General features: G+C 35.2%; 1 protein-coding gene across 10 annotated transcripts in view; it reads right to left on the bottom strand.

Annotated features, from left to right (window-relative positions):
* MYO9A (myosin IXA) overlaps positions 1–16,208 on the bottom strand; it is a 217,363-nt gene that overhangs the window by 159,968 nt on the left and 41,187 nt on the right. For 9 of the 10 annotated variants that reach the window (XM_074233066.1, XM_074233060.1, XM_074233061.1 and 6 more), the window contains exon 3: positions 2,914–3,008. The exons of the other annotated variant lie outside the window; for it this stretch is intronic. In XM_074233066.1, the coding sequence (XP_074089167.1) occupies positions 2,914–3,008 (95 nt within the window). The remainder of the gene's footprint in view (positions 1–2,913; positions 3,009–16,208) is intronic. 10 annotated transcript variants of the gene reach the window in all.

Below are 16,208 nucleotides of genomic sequence, written 5' to 3'. Positions count from 1 at the left end.
TCACATATTTACAAAATCTTACATGCGATCCATAATGATATTAAGTTTTAACAGTGTCTTACTTAATCCAGTAAAACTAATTTAATTGAAATATAATTTACCTCTTTATCAGCATTCCTAACTTCCCTATTGCTAAAAGTTCAGCTTATTTTTTCTTATCATCAATGGGATATGGAGTTATATACTATATAAAAAAATATTTATTAAGTAGCTATCCTAGGTGCTAAGGATATAAGTACAAAGAATCAAACAATCCACTCATGAGAAGCTAACATTCAGGGGAAGACAACAACTATATGAAAAGTCAGCATAATTATGAATTGATGATGTTGATGTTTGTTCTTTATTCTCAAAGACCACCATGACATGAGGGAGGTGATGCCATGACCACAAAATGAATTGGATTTCAGTGATGACCTGCTATACAGTCACTAGCCTTACTGTCTCCTACAGTCACCAGCCTTACTGTCTCCTCCAATATAAGTTGAATAAATATAACATAGCCTAAAAAGGAAAGGGACTAGCAGTCTAGAGGCTCAGGAGAAGTTTCATGCAGAAGACTGTGCTTTAGCTGTCATACTCTCAATTCAAGGGATGTGAGATGAAGAGAGGGGAAAATAATTCTGGATGACTGACTGTATTTTCATCAGTGAAATTATCACATAGAGATCTCAGTAGAGATAAAATAATGTTTAAAATATGCTCTAAATGGTTATTGTGGAGAGAGGGGAAAGTAAATTAAGGAAAGAGGAATCAAACAAACTGAGCAGCAATGAGAGAACACTACTCAAAAAAACACAATTTCAGCATCTCTTCTAGCTCTGTTCAGAGCTATATAAAAAGGAAATGATGTAGGATAGTGAGAGTAAATCCAGGTTGGGGTTTGGCAATGAGACAAGTGGGCCAGGGGAGAGTATGGCATTGAACTGAATGGTTCCCCAAGGGGTTCAGAGATGATGAACTAAAAAGGACCAGACAAGTGAGGACAATGTGAGAGTGAGAAACAGCTAGGGGCCAAAAAAGAAAGGATAAAAACAAAATTTTAAAAATAGAAAATAATAGGCTGATGAATATCAGATAAAGGAATTTTAGAATTTATAAACATGTAAGTGCATTACTTAAGGATAGTGTTTAAAATCAAGGATATAAACTTCTCCAAGTGAAACTGAAGTGGAGTGGAAACTGTACATATTTGGTAGGCTCAGGAATGGAGAAGTTAGTAGCATTTGAGGGAGCAATCTATATAATATGAAAGTAGAACATTGGAGACAAAATAAGGAATGTAAATCATGTAATGAAATAAATGTAGATGGAAGAATATCACAGGGAAATCAACACAAAGTGTCCAACTGAATTTGGATTGCATAATAAATTTTGATAATGTGAACCTCAAAGAAGGAAAGTTTGTTAAATGATTATTGGTAGAGGAAAACTTTGAAAATGGAACTAGTAAATAAGAAATACTGAAATATCAGGAACAGAATATAGGTATGGAAGAGGTGATCCAAATATACATTTCAGTTTAGTATGTACCTTTTTTTAAGTTACGAAATGTCTCGAGTTTAAAAAAAAAAATCACAGTTGCTCTCAGGGTCCCATCCACTTCTCCCTGCCTTTAGCAGGTTGAAGATGCAGTGATGGGACTCAGTATGTATCTTTTTTAAAAAAGTTTTTTTTATTAATGCCACTTTAAATACCACTGTCACTATTTAGTGATATAGTTTCTCTTCCACAAAAAAAACCCTTCACTTATTGCCCCTAAGCACAGTTAATGGAAATGAATCAATATACCAGCCAAGTCTGAAATCTGTATTCCAAATCTACAATTCACATTTCTCTTCAGAAGGTACAAGGTATGTTTCACAATCATTGGTCTGCTAAAATCATAGCTTATAAGAGTTCTAAGGTCTTTCAATTTTGCTTGGCAGTTTTTTATTATTTTTGAGGGCAGATGCCACAATTAACAGAATTCAGAAAATAGTATAAATTGGAGGAAAATAATTTGAAGTGCATTATTACCAATGATGAAAAATGTCATCATGAAGTGGCAGATTATCACTTGAAGGAAATGTTTCTATCTGAGTCCTACATGGGCAGATATTCTATGACAGAGAACAGTCCAAGAAAATGTTTAGAAGTCAAAGACAAAATACCGTGAAAGTGAAGAATAAAGTGCAAGGAGAATGGAAAGGTAGTAGGGGCACTCTGAGGGCAAGATAGGCTTTGATCAAGTAGAAGAACTTATATTTGATCCTGGAGGCAATAGGGAGTCACTGGAGTTTGTGGAGTAGAGGTATGATGTGGTCAAACCTAAGTTTAGGAAAATTAATTTCATTGCTGAATGGAAGATGGATTGAAGTGGTGAGGGAATTGAGACAGACAGGTCCATTAGCAGCTACTGCAATATTTCAGATGGGGACAGCCTGCACAAGAGTGGGAGCATCAGAGGAGAAAAGGAGGTCTACATGTGAGAGATGTTGCAAAGTAACAGGGATATGGTAACTTATATTTGATCCTTGAGGCAAAAAGGAGCCAGTGATAGTGATTAAGGGAAGTAACAAGAAAAATTCAGGAGAGACACTTGCCTTCAATAAGCAGCAGCAAATTATTGGCAATGACAAAGACCAAAATTCTTTAATTGTCAATACAATGAAGAAGTGTTAAACAAGGGGCAGCTGGGTGGCACAGTGAATAGAGCACTGGCCCTGAAGTCAGAAGAACCTAAGTTCAAATCTGACCTCAGATACTTAATAATTACCTAGCTGTGTGACCCTGGGCAAATCCCTTAACCCCATTGCCTTAAATTTTAAAAAAGTGTTAAACAATAAATACAGGCTTTATTTGCTACTCTTTGCACAAAATTAAGTAAAATAAAAAGCTCTAAAACTCATGATACTGATGAATGTTACTTACCCCCGAACAGTTCCATTCTCCTGGTAATTTACTTGAATAAACTTGCCAAAGCGACTTGAGTTGTTATTATGTGCTGTCTTGGCATTGCCAAATGCCTGTTAAAATGAGAGTGGAATTCTTAGGGTATATTTAAAGAGCTATATCTTGAATAGATGTGAATGACTTATTTCTATTCCATGCTGGAAGATCTAATAACAAAACAGGCAGGTCATAGCAATGCACACTCAAAGGATGAAAACCTTTAAACCTGATAAAACAGTATACTCATTGTGACCCTGTGAGGGAGGTAGTGTACACATCATTCTGAGTCTACAAATAAAGAAAGCCTGAGATGTTAAAGGAACTGTACGATATTCATAAAGCTAGTAATAATCATGACAAGTTTCAAACAGAGGTGCCCAGTGTTCTTTACGCTACAACAATGCTTCAGGAGCATTCTGTACATTCACTTTCAGAGCAACTGCTTAGGACAAACAAATGTAATATAGTAAAAACTGAAAGGGAAACAGTTAACTGAGAGAAATGGTTCCAGCAAGTTTCTCTGAAAAAGGTCTCATTACCAAGAAATCAAATTTCTAAGTCTAAGAGTCAATCTCCAATAGTCAAAGAATAGAATTAGTCAGTTTTTAAAGGAAAAATTAAAACTCATTAACTAAAAGAAAAATTATCTAAGTCAATAATTGGGAAAATGAAGGTTACCTGATTTATATTAAATCATACCTATTGGCATGGATAAGAAAAGAAGAAAAATGACAAATGGTAGAAGAGCTACGGGAAAATAGATCAAAGCTAATGCACTGTGTGAGTAGCACTATGAATTGGTCTAGGCATTCTGTTTGTTTATTTGATATCTGCAAGGCAATGGGGTTTAGTGACTTAGTGTCTGAGGCTGGATTTGAACCCAGGTCTTCCTCACTATGGCTGGTACTCCATCCACCTGCACCACCTAGCTGCCCCCATTGTCTAGCCTTTCTGCAAAGTAGATTGAGAAATTACCAGTCTATGCATTCCCTACAACCCAATCCTATCATTACCAAGCTTATACTCCAAAGAAATCAAAGAGAAAAGAATCTATATGTACAAAATTAGAGTACTTTTTTTTCACGAGAGATAAAGCTGGAAAATGGGAGGGGGGGGTGTTCTTATATTAGGGAATGGCTAAACCAAATTATTATATAAAAGTAATAGAATATTACTGAGTCATAAGAAATTATGAAATGATAATTTTAGAGGTAACCTCAAAGACTCCTGTAAAATGATACAAACTAAAGTCATTAAAACTAGAACAATCTATATGATAACATTATAGAGAAAAACAACTCTGAAAGACTATAGAATACTGATCAATGATGAGATCATTATTATATATGCTGTAGAAAAGAACAACAGTTTCTAATATGGTTAATTCAAAGTTCCTGGACTTATATAAAGCAACATAACTACTACTAGAACAGCATCTAGCAATCCACTGTATTAATAAAGTTTTTCAGGTTTTAAAGCTTTCTCAATGGGAGTTTGTATAGTGGGAGAGACAGACTTTTTTTTAAACGTTTCAAATAAGGACGAATGTGGGAGTGCCTTCTCTTATAAAATGTCATTATGAAATACAAATCAAATTGATATAATAAAGCTAATGGAAGATAATAGCTATGATCTACTGATTCCTTTTTTACATGACATTGGTTTGTTTACTATAAGAGATATCCAAAATCTGTACATTCACTTTCAGAGCAACTACTTAGGACAAATGTAATATAGTAAATTGAGTTGTTATTATGTGCATCTTGGCATTGCCAAATGCCTGTTAAAATGAGAGCGGAATTTTTAGTGTATATTTAGTATATTTAGTATATACTTCATTAGAGTAATTCTTAAACACAATACTTGGAACACAGTAGGCACTTAATAAGTGCTTTTGATTATCTGAAAGAAAACAATTACTATCACTCAACAGTTAAGTCGCACAGTAGATAAAGTGTTGGGCCTGAAGTCAGCAAGACCTGAGTCACCCTCAGACCCTTCCAAGCTGTGTAAACCTGAGCCAATCAACTAAACCCATGTCTGCCTCGGTTTCCTCATATGTAAAATAGGAATAATAATAGGACCTACCTCCCAGGGCTATTCTGAAGACCCAATGAGAAAAAAAAATTTTTTTTTTTTTAGGTTTTTGCAAGGAAGCACCCCCTCAATTACTGGGGATTGGCAGTCTGATGAGAAGTCTATAGAATTGTTGGGCTTTGAATTCAACTAGAATTCTAAGGAGTTATGGTAAGGGGTGGGGAGGGGAAGAGTACATTCCAGGAAAGAGTATCAGCCTCTAGAAAGGGAGATATTCCTTTAAAAAAAAAAATGCCAGCACCTAGGTGGCATAGTGGATAGAGTACTAGCCCTAGAGTTAGGAGGACCAGAGTTCAAATGTGGCTTCCTTAAGTGACTTGCCCAAGGCCACACAGCTAGGTAATTATTAAGTGTCTGGGGCTGGATTTGAACTCAGGTCCTCCTGACTCCAGGGCCGGTGCTCTATCCACTGCACCACCTAGCTGTCCCCCAGTGAGATAATATTTTAACTGCTTAGTACAGTGTCTGCCACTGTGATGAAGGTGATCAGACAGGCCTCCCAAAGAAGGGGAGAATTGAATGCCGTCTTAGAGGAAGCCAGGAAAAGGAGGGGCTGGAAGGGAGCAAAGCCCATCAGGGATGGGGAGAGTCAGGATAAAGGCAACAGACAGAATGTATGCTGGACCAGTATATAGATAATAGAATACATGGAAGAGATTTAACATATAAGAAAACCAGAAAGACAGGAAAGGATCACATCACAAAGAGTTTGAATAACAAAAAAGAATTACTTGCTCCTAGAAGTAACATGTATGGAATGAGGAGGGAGGCATCTACTGTTTTTTTCATTTCTGCTAATTTCACTCTATATCAATTCATCTAAGTCTTCCCAGATTTTTTTTTCTGAATTCTTCATAGTGGTCATCCTTATAGTAATATTCATTAAACTAACATAACACAATTTTATTTAGCCAATAGACATGTACTATTTCTCTTTTTGCTAACAAAAAGTGCTAATATGAATAATTTGATTTATATGACACTTTTCTGTCTTTGACCTCCTTGGAGTATAATGAATAGCAATGGAATAAATGTCTTAACAATGTGAACATCTTGGTTTAAAAAATTTGGAGGGAAAAAAAAGAAAAAAGGGCAGCTAGATTGCACAGTGGATATAGAGCACCAGTCCTGGAGTCAGAAGGTCCTGAGTTCAAATCCAGCCTCAGACACTTAATAATTACCTAGCTGTGTGATCTTGGGCAAGTCACTTAGCCCCATTGTCTTGCAAGGGATGGAGTAGAACTGGAAGAATAATATCAAATTGTTTTCCAGAATAATTAGATCAATTCAAATCTCTATCCACTGTATTACTGTGTATTTCTATCTCCAGTCTCCCAAACACTACATTCAGCTTTATTAATTTTCTGAGATAAATCATCAAGAATTCTTTAATTTATATTACCCTTATTATTTGTGATTTGTACTTTTTTTCTATTGTTGTTGTTCCAAGTATTCAGTTTTTTCAGAATTACTGTTACAATCTTTTGAGTATGAAATTGTTGATCATATATATTTATTAGCTGCCCATATCTCCTTGCTTTGAGACAGATGTGATGCCAAGATATTTTCCCCAATTAGTTCCCCAATTATTCTGACAGCACTGATTTTCCTAAGATTTATTGATATATTTATTACCAAATACAAATGACTTTAATTTGATTATTATCAAAATGATTAATCTTTTGTGATCACCTCTCTGCCTTGTTAAAAAATGTTTCCCAGTATTTTAGGGGAAATTTCCAAAAACTTTTCCATGGCATATAGTGGTAGCCTCAGATTTTTACTCTCCCATTCAATAGATTATTAATTCCCTTCTCCCTTTAGAAATAAAATAAACTCCTGTCTGCCCTTCATCCTTAACTATCTTGCCTCAAACCTACATTTCAAATTTTATCATAGATCACTTTAGTCAAATTGGCCTTCTCATTATTCTCTGTAAACAGAGTAATATTATGTTTTTTCTAATTTGCACCTATTTTCCCCTAAACTAGGTAGTAGCATAGGAGGCAAAATCAGTTGGATTTTTGTTGATGAATTGCAATCTAGATGCAATTGCAAACTTATGGTCTATGGTAACAGGATTGTCCCATTCACCTATTTTTACTTCTGAACTTACTTAAGCTCTCTTCATATTATTTTACATCTCCTCATTTTAAATAAATCTATGAAAATTTTCTTAAAATGAAATATGATCTCTCCCATCTGTTCAATCAAGAATAATTTACTAAATACATCTATGTACCAGTTACTGGTTGAGGACTAGTGATAAAAAGACAAAATTTAAGCAGTTCTTGTTTCCAAGAAAATTTCATTTTATCAGGAGGCACAATATGTATATATTTAACTATATACAAAATAAATTCAGAATAATTTTTGAAAGGAGACAATAGCAAACTCAGGGAGATCAGGAAACTTCTAATAAAGGGGATGGCATTCAAACACAACTTTAAAGGAAATTCACCATTGTCAAAAGCAAAAAAAAACAAGATGGAATAGGCATTTTAGATACTGAGAACAACAGATTGTATACAGGCATTTTGAGTGTTAGAAGCAACAATTTGGGTAGACTGAAGAAAGCACAGATAAGAATCTTGGAAAAGTAGGAGGGATCCAGGTTGAAAAAGGCTATAAACTATAAACAGAAGGGTCTATTTGATCCTCCAGGCAAGAAGGAACCACTAGAGTCTGCTGAGAAATTCAATGACAATCAGACCTGTGCTTTAGGAATATCAAGCTGACAGATCTGTGCAAGGTAGATTAGAAAGGGAAGAGACTTGAGGCAGGGAAATGTATGAAGCTATTTCAAAAATCTTGGTGATAAGTGATAAAGGCATATATTTTAAACAAGTGTAATATAAAACCCTGAAGAATAAGTAAAATTGGATAGAGCAAAGATTTTGATATGATAGTGGAAACCTGAGACTGCTGGTAGGCAGATGGAAAGAAGTCATCAGAATTTGAATAGATTGAACAAATCAAATGAGAATTCTGTTTTGGGGAGGTTTGGGGGGGGTAAGGTAATGGGGTTAAGTGACTTGCCCCGGGTTAATACATGCCCAGGGCATTAAGTATCTGAGGTCAAATTTGAACTCAGGTTCTCCTGGCTCTAGGGCCAGTGCTCTATCCACTACACAACCAAGCTGCCCCTAAAATATTTTTTAAATGCAGGTTTCATTTTTGTTAGAAAGTTATAATGCATTATAATGAAATCCCTAATAGTCTAGAGATTAAACAGTCTGAACTAATATAAACTAACATGCAAAAAAGACAATGTAAATGAATACATTTAGGTTATTTTAAGTATGTCACTTTATAGAAGTATGAAGTGCAAAATTTGAAAACATTAATGCTATTAAGAACTCCCCATAGATTCTTCTTGAGTCATTTGAAATATTTTAAGTGAAATTCCTGAGCAACATTCCAACCTTTGGCATTAGGTAATGAGCAATAAGGAGAAGTTAAACATTGTTGTTAGGGTTGAATTCTCTGAAAGTGTGGGAGAAAAATTCCATCTGCAATTGACTAAATGCCAATTCAATATCACAAAACATCACTTTTATTGTAAAGGAAAAAACCCCACAGGAAATAGAGTGAATCTTTAGATATATTGTTATATCTAAGAAATATTTGTCCTCCAGATTGGAACTGGTGTCAAAATATATCCCACAAATTCATGTCTATTTTGAAATAAGCTTTAGTTAATCATATCCATTTTCTAAAAATTCAAAATCATTAGTCATGCATAAAAAGTACAGAGATGAAGGCTATTTATAAATGCCACCAATGTATTATCTGAAGGTCTAGCCTAGAATCTATGCTTAAGCACCTCTCAAATTAAAAGTTTTTTAATCCAATTAAAGAATGGCTAAAAGAAAGTCATAAGGGTATAAGAGATATATCTCAAACATATTTTAGATGACAGTATCATATTCATGATTCTTCCCCAACTAAATTCAAATAAATATTAAGAGTCTATTATATAAATGTAATGCATTATCCAATTCACCTAGAAGAACAAAAATTGAAAGGGGGCACCTAGGAATACCAGATCTAAAACTATACTTATGACAAAGAAATAATTAGCAAAAAAACAATTTAACACTAGGAAAAAAAAAAGAAAGAATGATCAGAAGACCAAGCTAGGTATATAACAAACAGAAGACAAATAAGCATAATAGGCTAGTATCTGATGATCCAAAAACCTCAGTTTTGAGGTCAAATAATTACTATTAATTAAAAACCGGCAGAAAATACTGGAAAACAGGCACAAATGAAGTATGGACAAATATGGCATATCATATACCAAGAAAAGCCATTCATGTTTATTTTTTTAAAGACCATGATATTAGGGGCAGCTAGGTTGCACAGTGGTTAGAACACCAGCCTTGGAGTCAAGAGGACCTGACTCAAATCCGTCCTCAGACACTTGACACCATCTAGCTATGTGACCTTGGGCAAGTCACTTAATCCACTGTCTCACCAAAAAAAAAATGACTGAAATTTAATAATTCATGTGACAGGACTGGTTTAAAAAAGCACAAAAGCAGTAGTTCTTAACCTTTTTTTTGTATGATGCAACTTTCTGGCTGTCTTGTGAAATGTTTTGATACCTCAGAATGCTTTTAAATACATAAGATAAAAATACATAAGATTACAGAGAAAAGCAATTATAACTGAAAATTATCAGAATGTTATTGAAAAATAAACTTCTACACTAAAGAACATTAGGTTTCATCAAAAGAAATAAGTAGGGGTGGTTAGGTGGCACAGTGGATAGAGCACCAGCCCTGGAGTCAAGAGTAAGTACTTCAGTTCAAATCTAACCTCAGACACTTAATTACCTAGCTGTGTGGCCTTGGGCAAGCCACTTTAACCCTATTTGCCTTGCAAAAAAAACAAAAAACAAAAAAAAAAAGAAAATAGAAAAAAAGAATTAAGTGTGCAGATTCAAAAATAATGTCTTCATCTGTAGAACTGTATTCAGTTCTGGGAGCCATAAATAATGACACATACAGAGGAAGAGAAACAAGGCAAGGAAAAGACTGCAAAAACTCCATTAAACAAGGAATGGTTGAAAAATCAAGGTAAATTCAAAGAAAACTGGGGGAGGGGCAAGGGGCAGCTAAACAACACTATCTTGAAATATTTGAAGTTTTTGCAGGAGAATTTTATTCAGAGCTACAGAAAACAGAAATGGGGTCAATATGTATAAAATGTTTTAAACTGTCAAGATAAATGAACAAGAGATGAAAAAATTTTTCAAAAAATTATAGACCAAAATGGACTTTAATTTTCCCCATAAATCAGTGAATTCTCCATCACTAGAAGACTTTCAGTAATGAAAAGAAGACCTACTATAAATGTCAGTCTAGTTGAAGGTACTCATAAATTTCTTCTTAGTTAAACTGACAGTTATTTACTATTAACAAATACATGTGCACAGATTCTGAAAAAAAACCTGCCAACACATGAAAAACCTATGTGAATAACCAAACTGTAGGAATGGGAGAAAAGAATTTAAATTGTGCAAATAAGAATAATTTAACAAAATTAGACACAAAAAAAGCATCATACTTTATTTAATCCCTCTATCTTTACCTATTATTATTTTTCCATGAGAAGAATTATCAGAACACCAATTTTTATCTTATTATACACACTACAATATTAGTAACCATCTTCACATGCAAAGTTTGGGGGTTTGAGTTTTTTTTCTTTCTGCTGTATTTTTTTTAGTACTTTCAGTAGGAATATTAACAATGCCTTCAAATAATACTCCAAAGTTTTCTGCCATACTTATTCCAGTATAACTTCTTTGCTAAGCTCCCAAACACTATTATGTTTGGAAAAAACCTCAATTAAATCACAAACTTCAAAATCACTATGAACACATACCCAAAAGTTAAAAAGCAACTTATTAACAGGATATGTTTGAGATTAGTTGGTAGTGTCCAATATAAACAAACCAAGTATGCTAGATCTGATTCTTAGCTTATTATTTGCTTTAATGGGACTGCAATCTCATTAAGAGAATATTCATTTCAAAAGTACAGATCACAACCAGTCATGCCTTTTTATCATCTAGTTTGGATCTTGTCAGCTATCTGTCAATCCTGCAGAGAGGATAACATGACATCTTCTGTTTCTTTTTAAATTTCATAGAAAGCACACAAGTATCTACAATCCCTAACTCCAGGCTCATATTAGACATCTCAGTCATTTTCTATGTCTGCAAGACATCATATCTCTTTGTAGCCAACTTACATTCTTGCTTTTGGTTCACCACAATATGCTTGTTTTGAGATCAGTGTTCCATTATTCATAACTATATTGTATCATCAGGAAAATGCTAATGCTAAAAGACAAGAATTATAACATGAAGTAACAATAGTCATATATGTTCTACCAAGATTACAGGTGGTACCATGGAAAATTTCCTGTGCCAAGAAATAATAGAATAATCATTTCTTATAAAAGATGAAGTTCTTCATGGCCTCCTGTACTGTTAAGATACTATACTATTTACATCATATCTCAGAATAGTATAGATTTTAGTGGTGGCTAGGTGGCACAGTGGATAGAGCACTGGCCCTGGAGTCAGGAGTACCTGAGTTCAAATCCAGCCTCAGACAATAATTACCTAGCTGTATGGCCTTGGGCAAGCCATTTAACCCCATTTGCCTTGCAAAAACCTAAAAAAAAAAGAGTAACATAGATTTCCTCCATTTGTCAAGACTTCTCCAAAGATAATTAAATAATTCACCAACTAAAAATTAAGTAAATATCACTTACATTATGACATATTGGATAAGAATGTATAAAGAATGACAAACATTTTTACAGAGCTCTTCCAGATAGAAAATGTAATAGACCTAAAATTAATTAACATAAAGCAGATTGGATCATATTTGGGAAATTACAAAGTGCTTTACATGATTTGGTGCTGCTCTCTGTCAACTGTTAGTAACCTTAATTATCAGGTATGCTAGCTAGCTCATTTTAAAATAAATTCTTAAAACAAATAGGATGTATTTTTAAAGAAGCCTTCACTGATACTTCATACAAAATCAGTATTTCTGTGTCACATATCTCTTTGGCAGTCCAGTGAAATCCCTGGACCCCTTTCTCAGAATAATATTTTCAAATGCATCAAAGAAAATACACAGGATTCCAAAGGAAATAAATTTTAATAAAATACAGCAGTCAAAGTAATAAAAAAAAGGGGGGGTTTATGGTTCCCAGGTTAAGAATCTCTGCTCTGCAATTTGAAACTATTCCCAAGGGTACTAAAATTGGGCACACCCTTTGATCTAGCAATACCACTACTAGTTCAGTATACCAAAAAGATAATATAAATGGAATAAAAACTACCTTGGACAAAAATATTTATAGCAAGCAGTTCTTTTGGAACTGGAAAACATGGGAATGCCCATCAATTTGGGGAATGGCTGAACAAATTGTGGTGGAGAACTACTGTTCTGTAAGATATCATGAGTGGGCAGACTTCAAAAAAACCTCCATTGTACACATTAAGAGCAACATTGGGTGATGATGAACTCTGATGAACTAAGCTCCTCTTGGCAGACAGTCCTGTGCTATAAGAAATGGTGAGCAGGCAGATTTCAGAAATACCAAAAAGACTTACATGAACTGATACTCAGTGAAGTGAGTAGAACCAGGGATACACAATAAGAGAGCAACATAATAGAAAATGCTATTCATATCCAGAGAAAGAACTGATGGAATCTGAATATAGACATAAGCATATTTTTCACTTTTTCATAACTTTTTCCTTTTGTTCTATTTCTTCTCTAATGGCATGACTAATGTGGAACTAGTTATTTGTCCTTAGGTATAAAGAGGACTATGATAACAGGAAAGTAATATAATTTGCAAGTGAACTGGATTAAATTGAGGGAGGGCTGTGCACAATCACCAGCATTACCCACTCCTCTGGAGCCATCTGGGTCCAGTGGCAAGAGACTGATCGGTCAGGACAAATGTTTAACATGATTGAACATGTATAACCTACATTAGGTTGCTTGCTCTCTTAGGAAGGGGAATGGGAGGGAGGAAGAAAAATTTATAACTCAAAATCTTGAAAAATGAATGCTGAAAACTATTTTTATATGTTATTGGAAAAAATAATCATTTACATTAAAAAAACAAAAAACTCTACCCAGAGCTCTTGGAAAGCTGGAAAGCCTTTGAGAAAGTTCAGAGGGTAACATAATTTTGGAATTACTCTATTCAATTTATTATACACTTGTAAGTTTTGCAGTTCCATGAACTTTTTATGTTTCTTTGTACATGAAAAGTATCTTTTTTTATGATCCTCAAGTTTATAATGATGATAAGTTTTGAATATTGTCCCTGTAACACAATGTATATTTACAGTCCAAATCATAAACCTATTAAGTACTTCAAACTGAATGTTCAATAGGCATTTGAAAAAAGCACAACCAAAATAGAACTCCTTGCTATCTCTACCAGTTCCTCACACCACATTTTCCAATCTTGCTTAATGAAGACAACTCCATCCTTACAGACACTTAGGGCTACAACTCTGATTCATATTTTAACTTCTCACTCACCTCACATATACATCAGTTGTTTTAATCTCCAAAACAACCCTTGAAAATGCCCCCTCTTCTCCATTTATAGACCTGACTTCCTATCTCGGAAAATCTTTTCACTTCTTGTCTGGACCACTGCAAAAGTCTGTTTGGTTGTGCTACCTCAAATCTGTCCTCACTCAAATTCATCTTCCATACAGCAGCCTACAAATCTGAAAATATTATTCAATAAAATTGAGTGGTTCCTCATTACTTCTAGTATCAAACTCTGCTCTTAGCTTCACCAGACATTTTTCTTCAAGTACTCTATGGTCCAGCCAGTACAGCCTATTTGCTGTTCCTTACATATAACATTCAAGTTCTTCTCTCCAGGTCTTTCCTCTGGCAGAACCCCAAGTTTGGAATGTACTCAATTTTCACCTCAAAAAATGCCTGGGTTTTTTCCACAATTCAACTCATAGAACACTTTCTATGTAATGCTTTTCCTGATCCTCCCCAATCTACTGGTGTCTTTCCTTTCCAAAATACCCTAGAAAGAAAGGTTTGGTTCAAATCTCTCTGCTGGAAACCACTAGTTGTGTGACTTCACTTCAGTGTTTGAGATAGGTCAGAAAGGCTCTCAAAGTTGCTGAGGTACCACCTCATACCTATCAGATTGGTTAATATGACAAAACATGAAAATGACCAATGTTAAAGAAAATGTAAGAAAATTGGGACGTTAATGACTGGTAGAGTGTGAACTGATCCAAACATTCTGGAGTCCAAAGGGCTATAAAATACTGTGGATACCCTTTGATCCAGCTATAGCACTACTAGGTCTGTATCCCAAAACTATTTTGAAAAAAGGGAAAAGAACCTATTTACACAAAAGTATTCATGGCAGGTCTTTTTGTGGGGACTTAGAATTGGAAAATGAGATGTCTATCAATTGGGGAAAGGCTGAACAAGTTGTGGTATGACTGAAATGAAGGATTATACAAAAGACAAACATGAACTGGATACAATGATGAAGTGGGCAGATTGAGGAGAATGGTATTCCCAGTAACAGCATTATTATATGCTGTTCAATTGTTTAGGACTTAGATATTGTCAAAAAGACAATGACTGAAGATAATCCCAAAGGACTCATGACGAAAAATGCCACCTACCTACAGAGAAAGAATCGATGTTGCTCAATAAAGACTGAAGCATATTATTTTTCACTTTATTTTTGTCCAAGTCTTCTTGCACATCTAGTGCTTACTATGGGCCAGGCTAAGGCCTTTACAATAAGTATCTCATTTGATCCTCACAATAATCCTGAAAATCAGATGTTATTACCACTTTCCTTCTACAGAAGTGAAGAGACTTGTGAAGGGTCTCTTGGTTAGTGTCTGTGGCTGGTCTGGCACTGCCTTCTTCCGGGTGCTAGGCAAGGAGCTCAACTCTGCCGCACTGCCATGCCATAGGCCTTCAAGAGACCATCTTTTCTCACTCCTTACTCCTCATCTCTTCCTCCCAGAACCTTAGTTTCCAAGTTTCCACTGAGAGCTCAGGGAAGTGCAACTTTCTCCTTGAGTCCTTTCCTGAACTCCAACTGCTAAGATGCTTGCTCCCCAAGAGCCTGAACTATTCCCACCTAAGGGCCATAGCTCCAGGTGTCTTCATCTACACCTGCCACCCAGACAGCTCCAGAGGAGAAACTGAGGCTGCACTGCCCTCCCTCGCTTTGAGCACAGGCTTGGCACATGAAGCATACAGTAGGTGCTTAATCAATGTTTGGTGATCACTTGGGGTTCCAGGTCAGACCTAAACTGTGATGACAAGAGAACAATAATTCATTGCTAATTGTGTGACTTGGAGGACTCTGTTCCTTCGCTACCAGTCCACAACCCTCACAACAGAAGCATAAACCAAAGGGAAGGGGCCATATTGCGTTTGAATCCATGGCTGGCTGCCAGTCACAGAATTCAAACTCGAGTGGTCAGCTTCATGCTGACAATCGTCTGTGAACTTAACTAGGCTTATGGGGACCACTTTCCAAGTGTTTCTAGCCTAGTGGAACCCAGCCAGTCATACTCTTCTTGCATAGCCTTTAAGGACCCTTGATCATTTGCACACTGCAATGAGGCTGTAAAGTAAGAATTTAGAGAGGGGAAATAAGAATTATATGACTTTTAGACCATCAATAAATGTTAACTTAGCAGTCAGAATTCTAAGTGTTAAGATCTTTGGCAAGCAAAGGGACAAACATAATACTGAGAGATCTGAATCATACTAATCTTTACATTCTCACTATTACAAAACAGAAAACAGAAGCTGCAGCTTCATGAAAGGATGGCTCACAAAATAAAGGAGTTGGTGAGGTGGATTTTATTGTGTATACAAAGGCACCAAGAAATAGTTGATAAGATACTTGGTCATCTCATATTGTACTGTTTCCAGAAGTATTTCCAAAAAAGATCACTATGAAAATAAGAATACCTAACACACAACCATGAAAGAATTTAATAAAGCTCACTAAATTAAGACAGGTTTTCCTTATTCTTCCCAATCTTGATTGACAACTTTGCCTGTATTCCAATATATCTAGGCTGGTTTCAATCATGTCTCATTTTATTC

The sequence above is a fragment of the Macrotis lagotis genome, chromosome 4, assembly GCF_037893015.1.
Source record: "Macrotis lagotis isolate mMagLag1 chromosome 4, bilby.v1.9.chrom.fasta, whole genome shotgun sequence".
NCBI lineage: Eukaryota > Metazoa > Chordata > Mammalia > Peramelemorphia > Peramelidae > Macrotis > Macrotis lagotis.
This window is presented reverse-complemented; position numbering and strand designations above follow the sequence as displayed.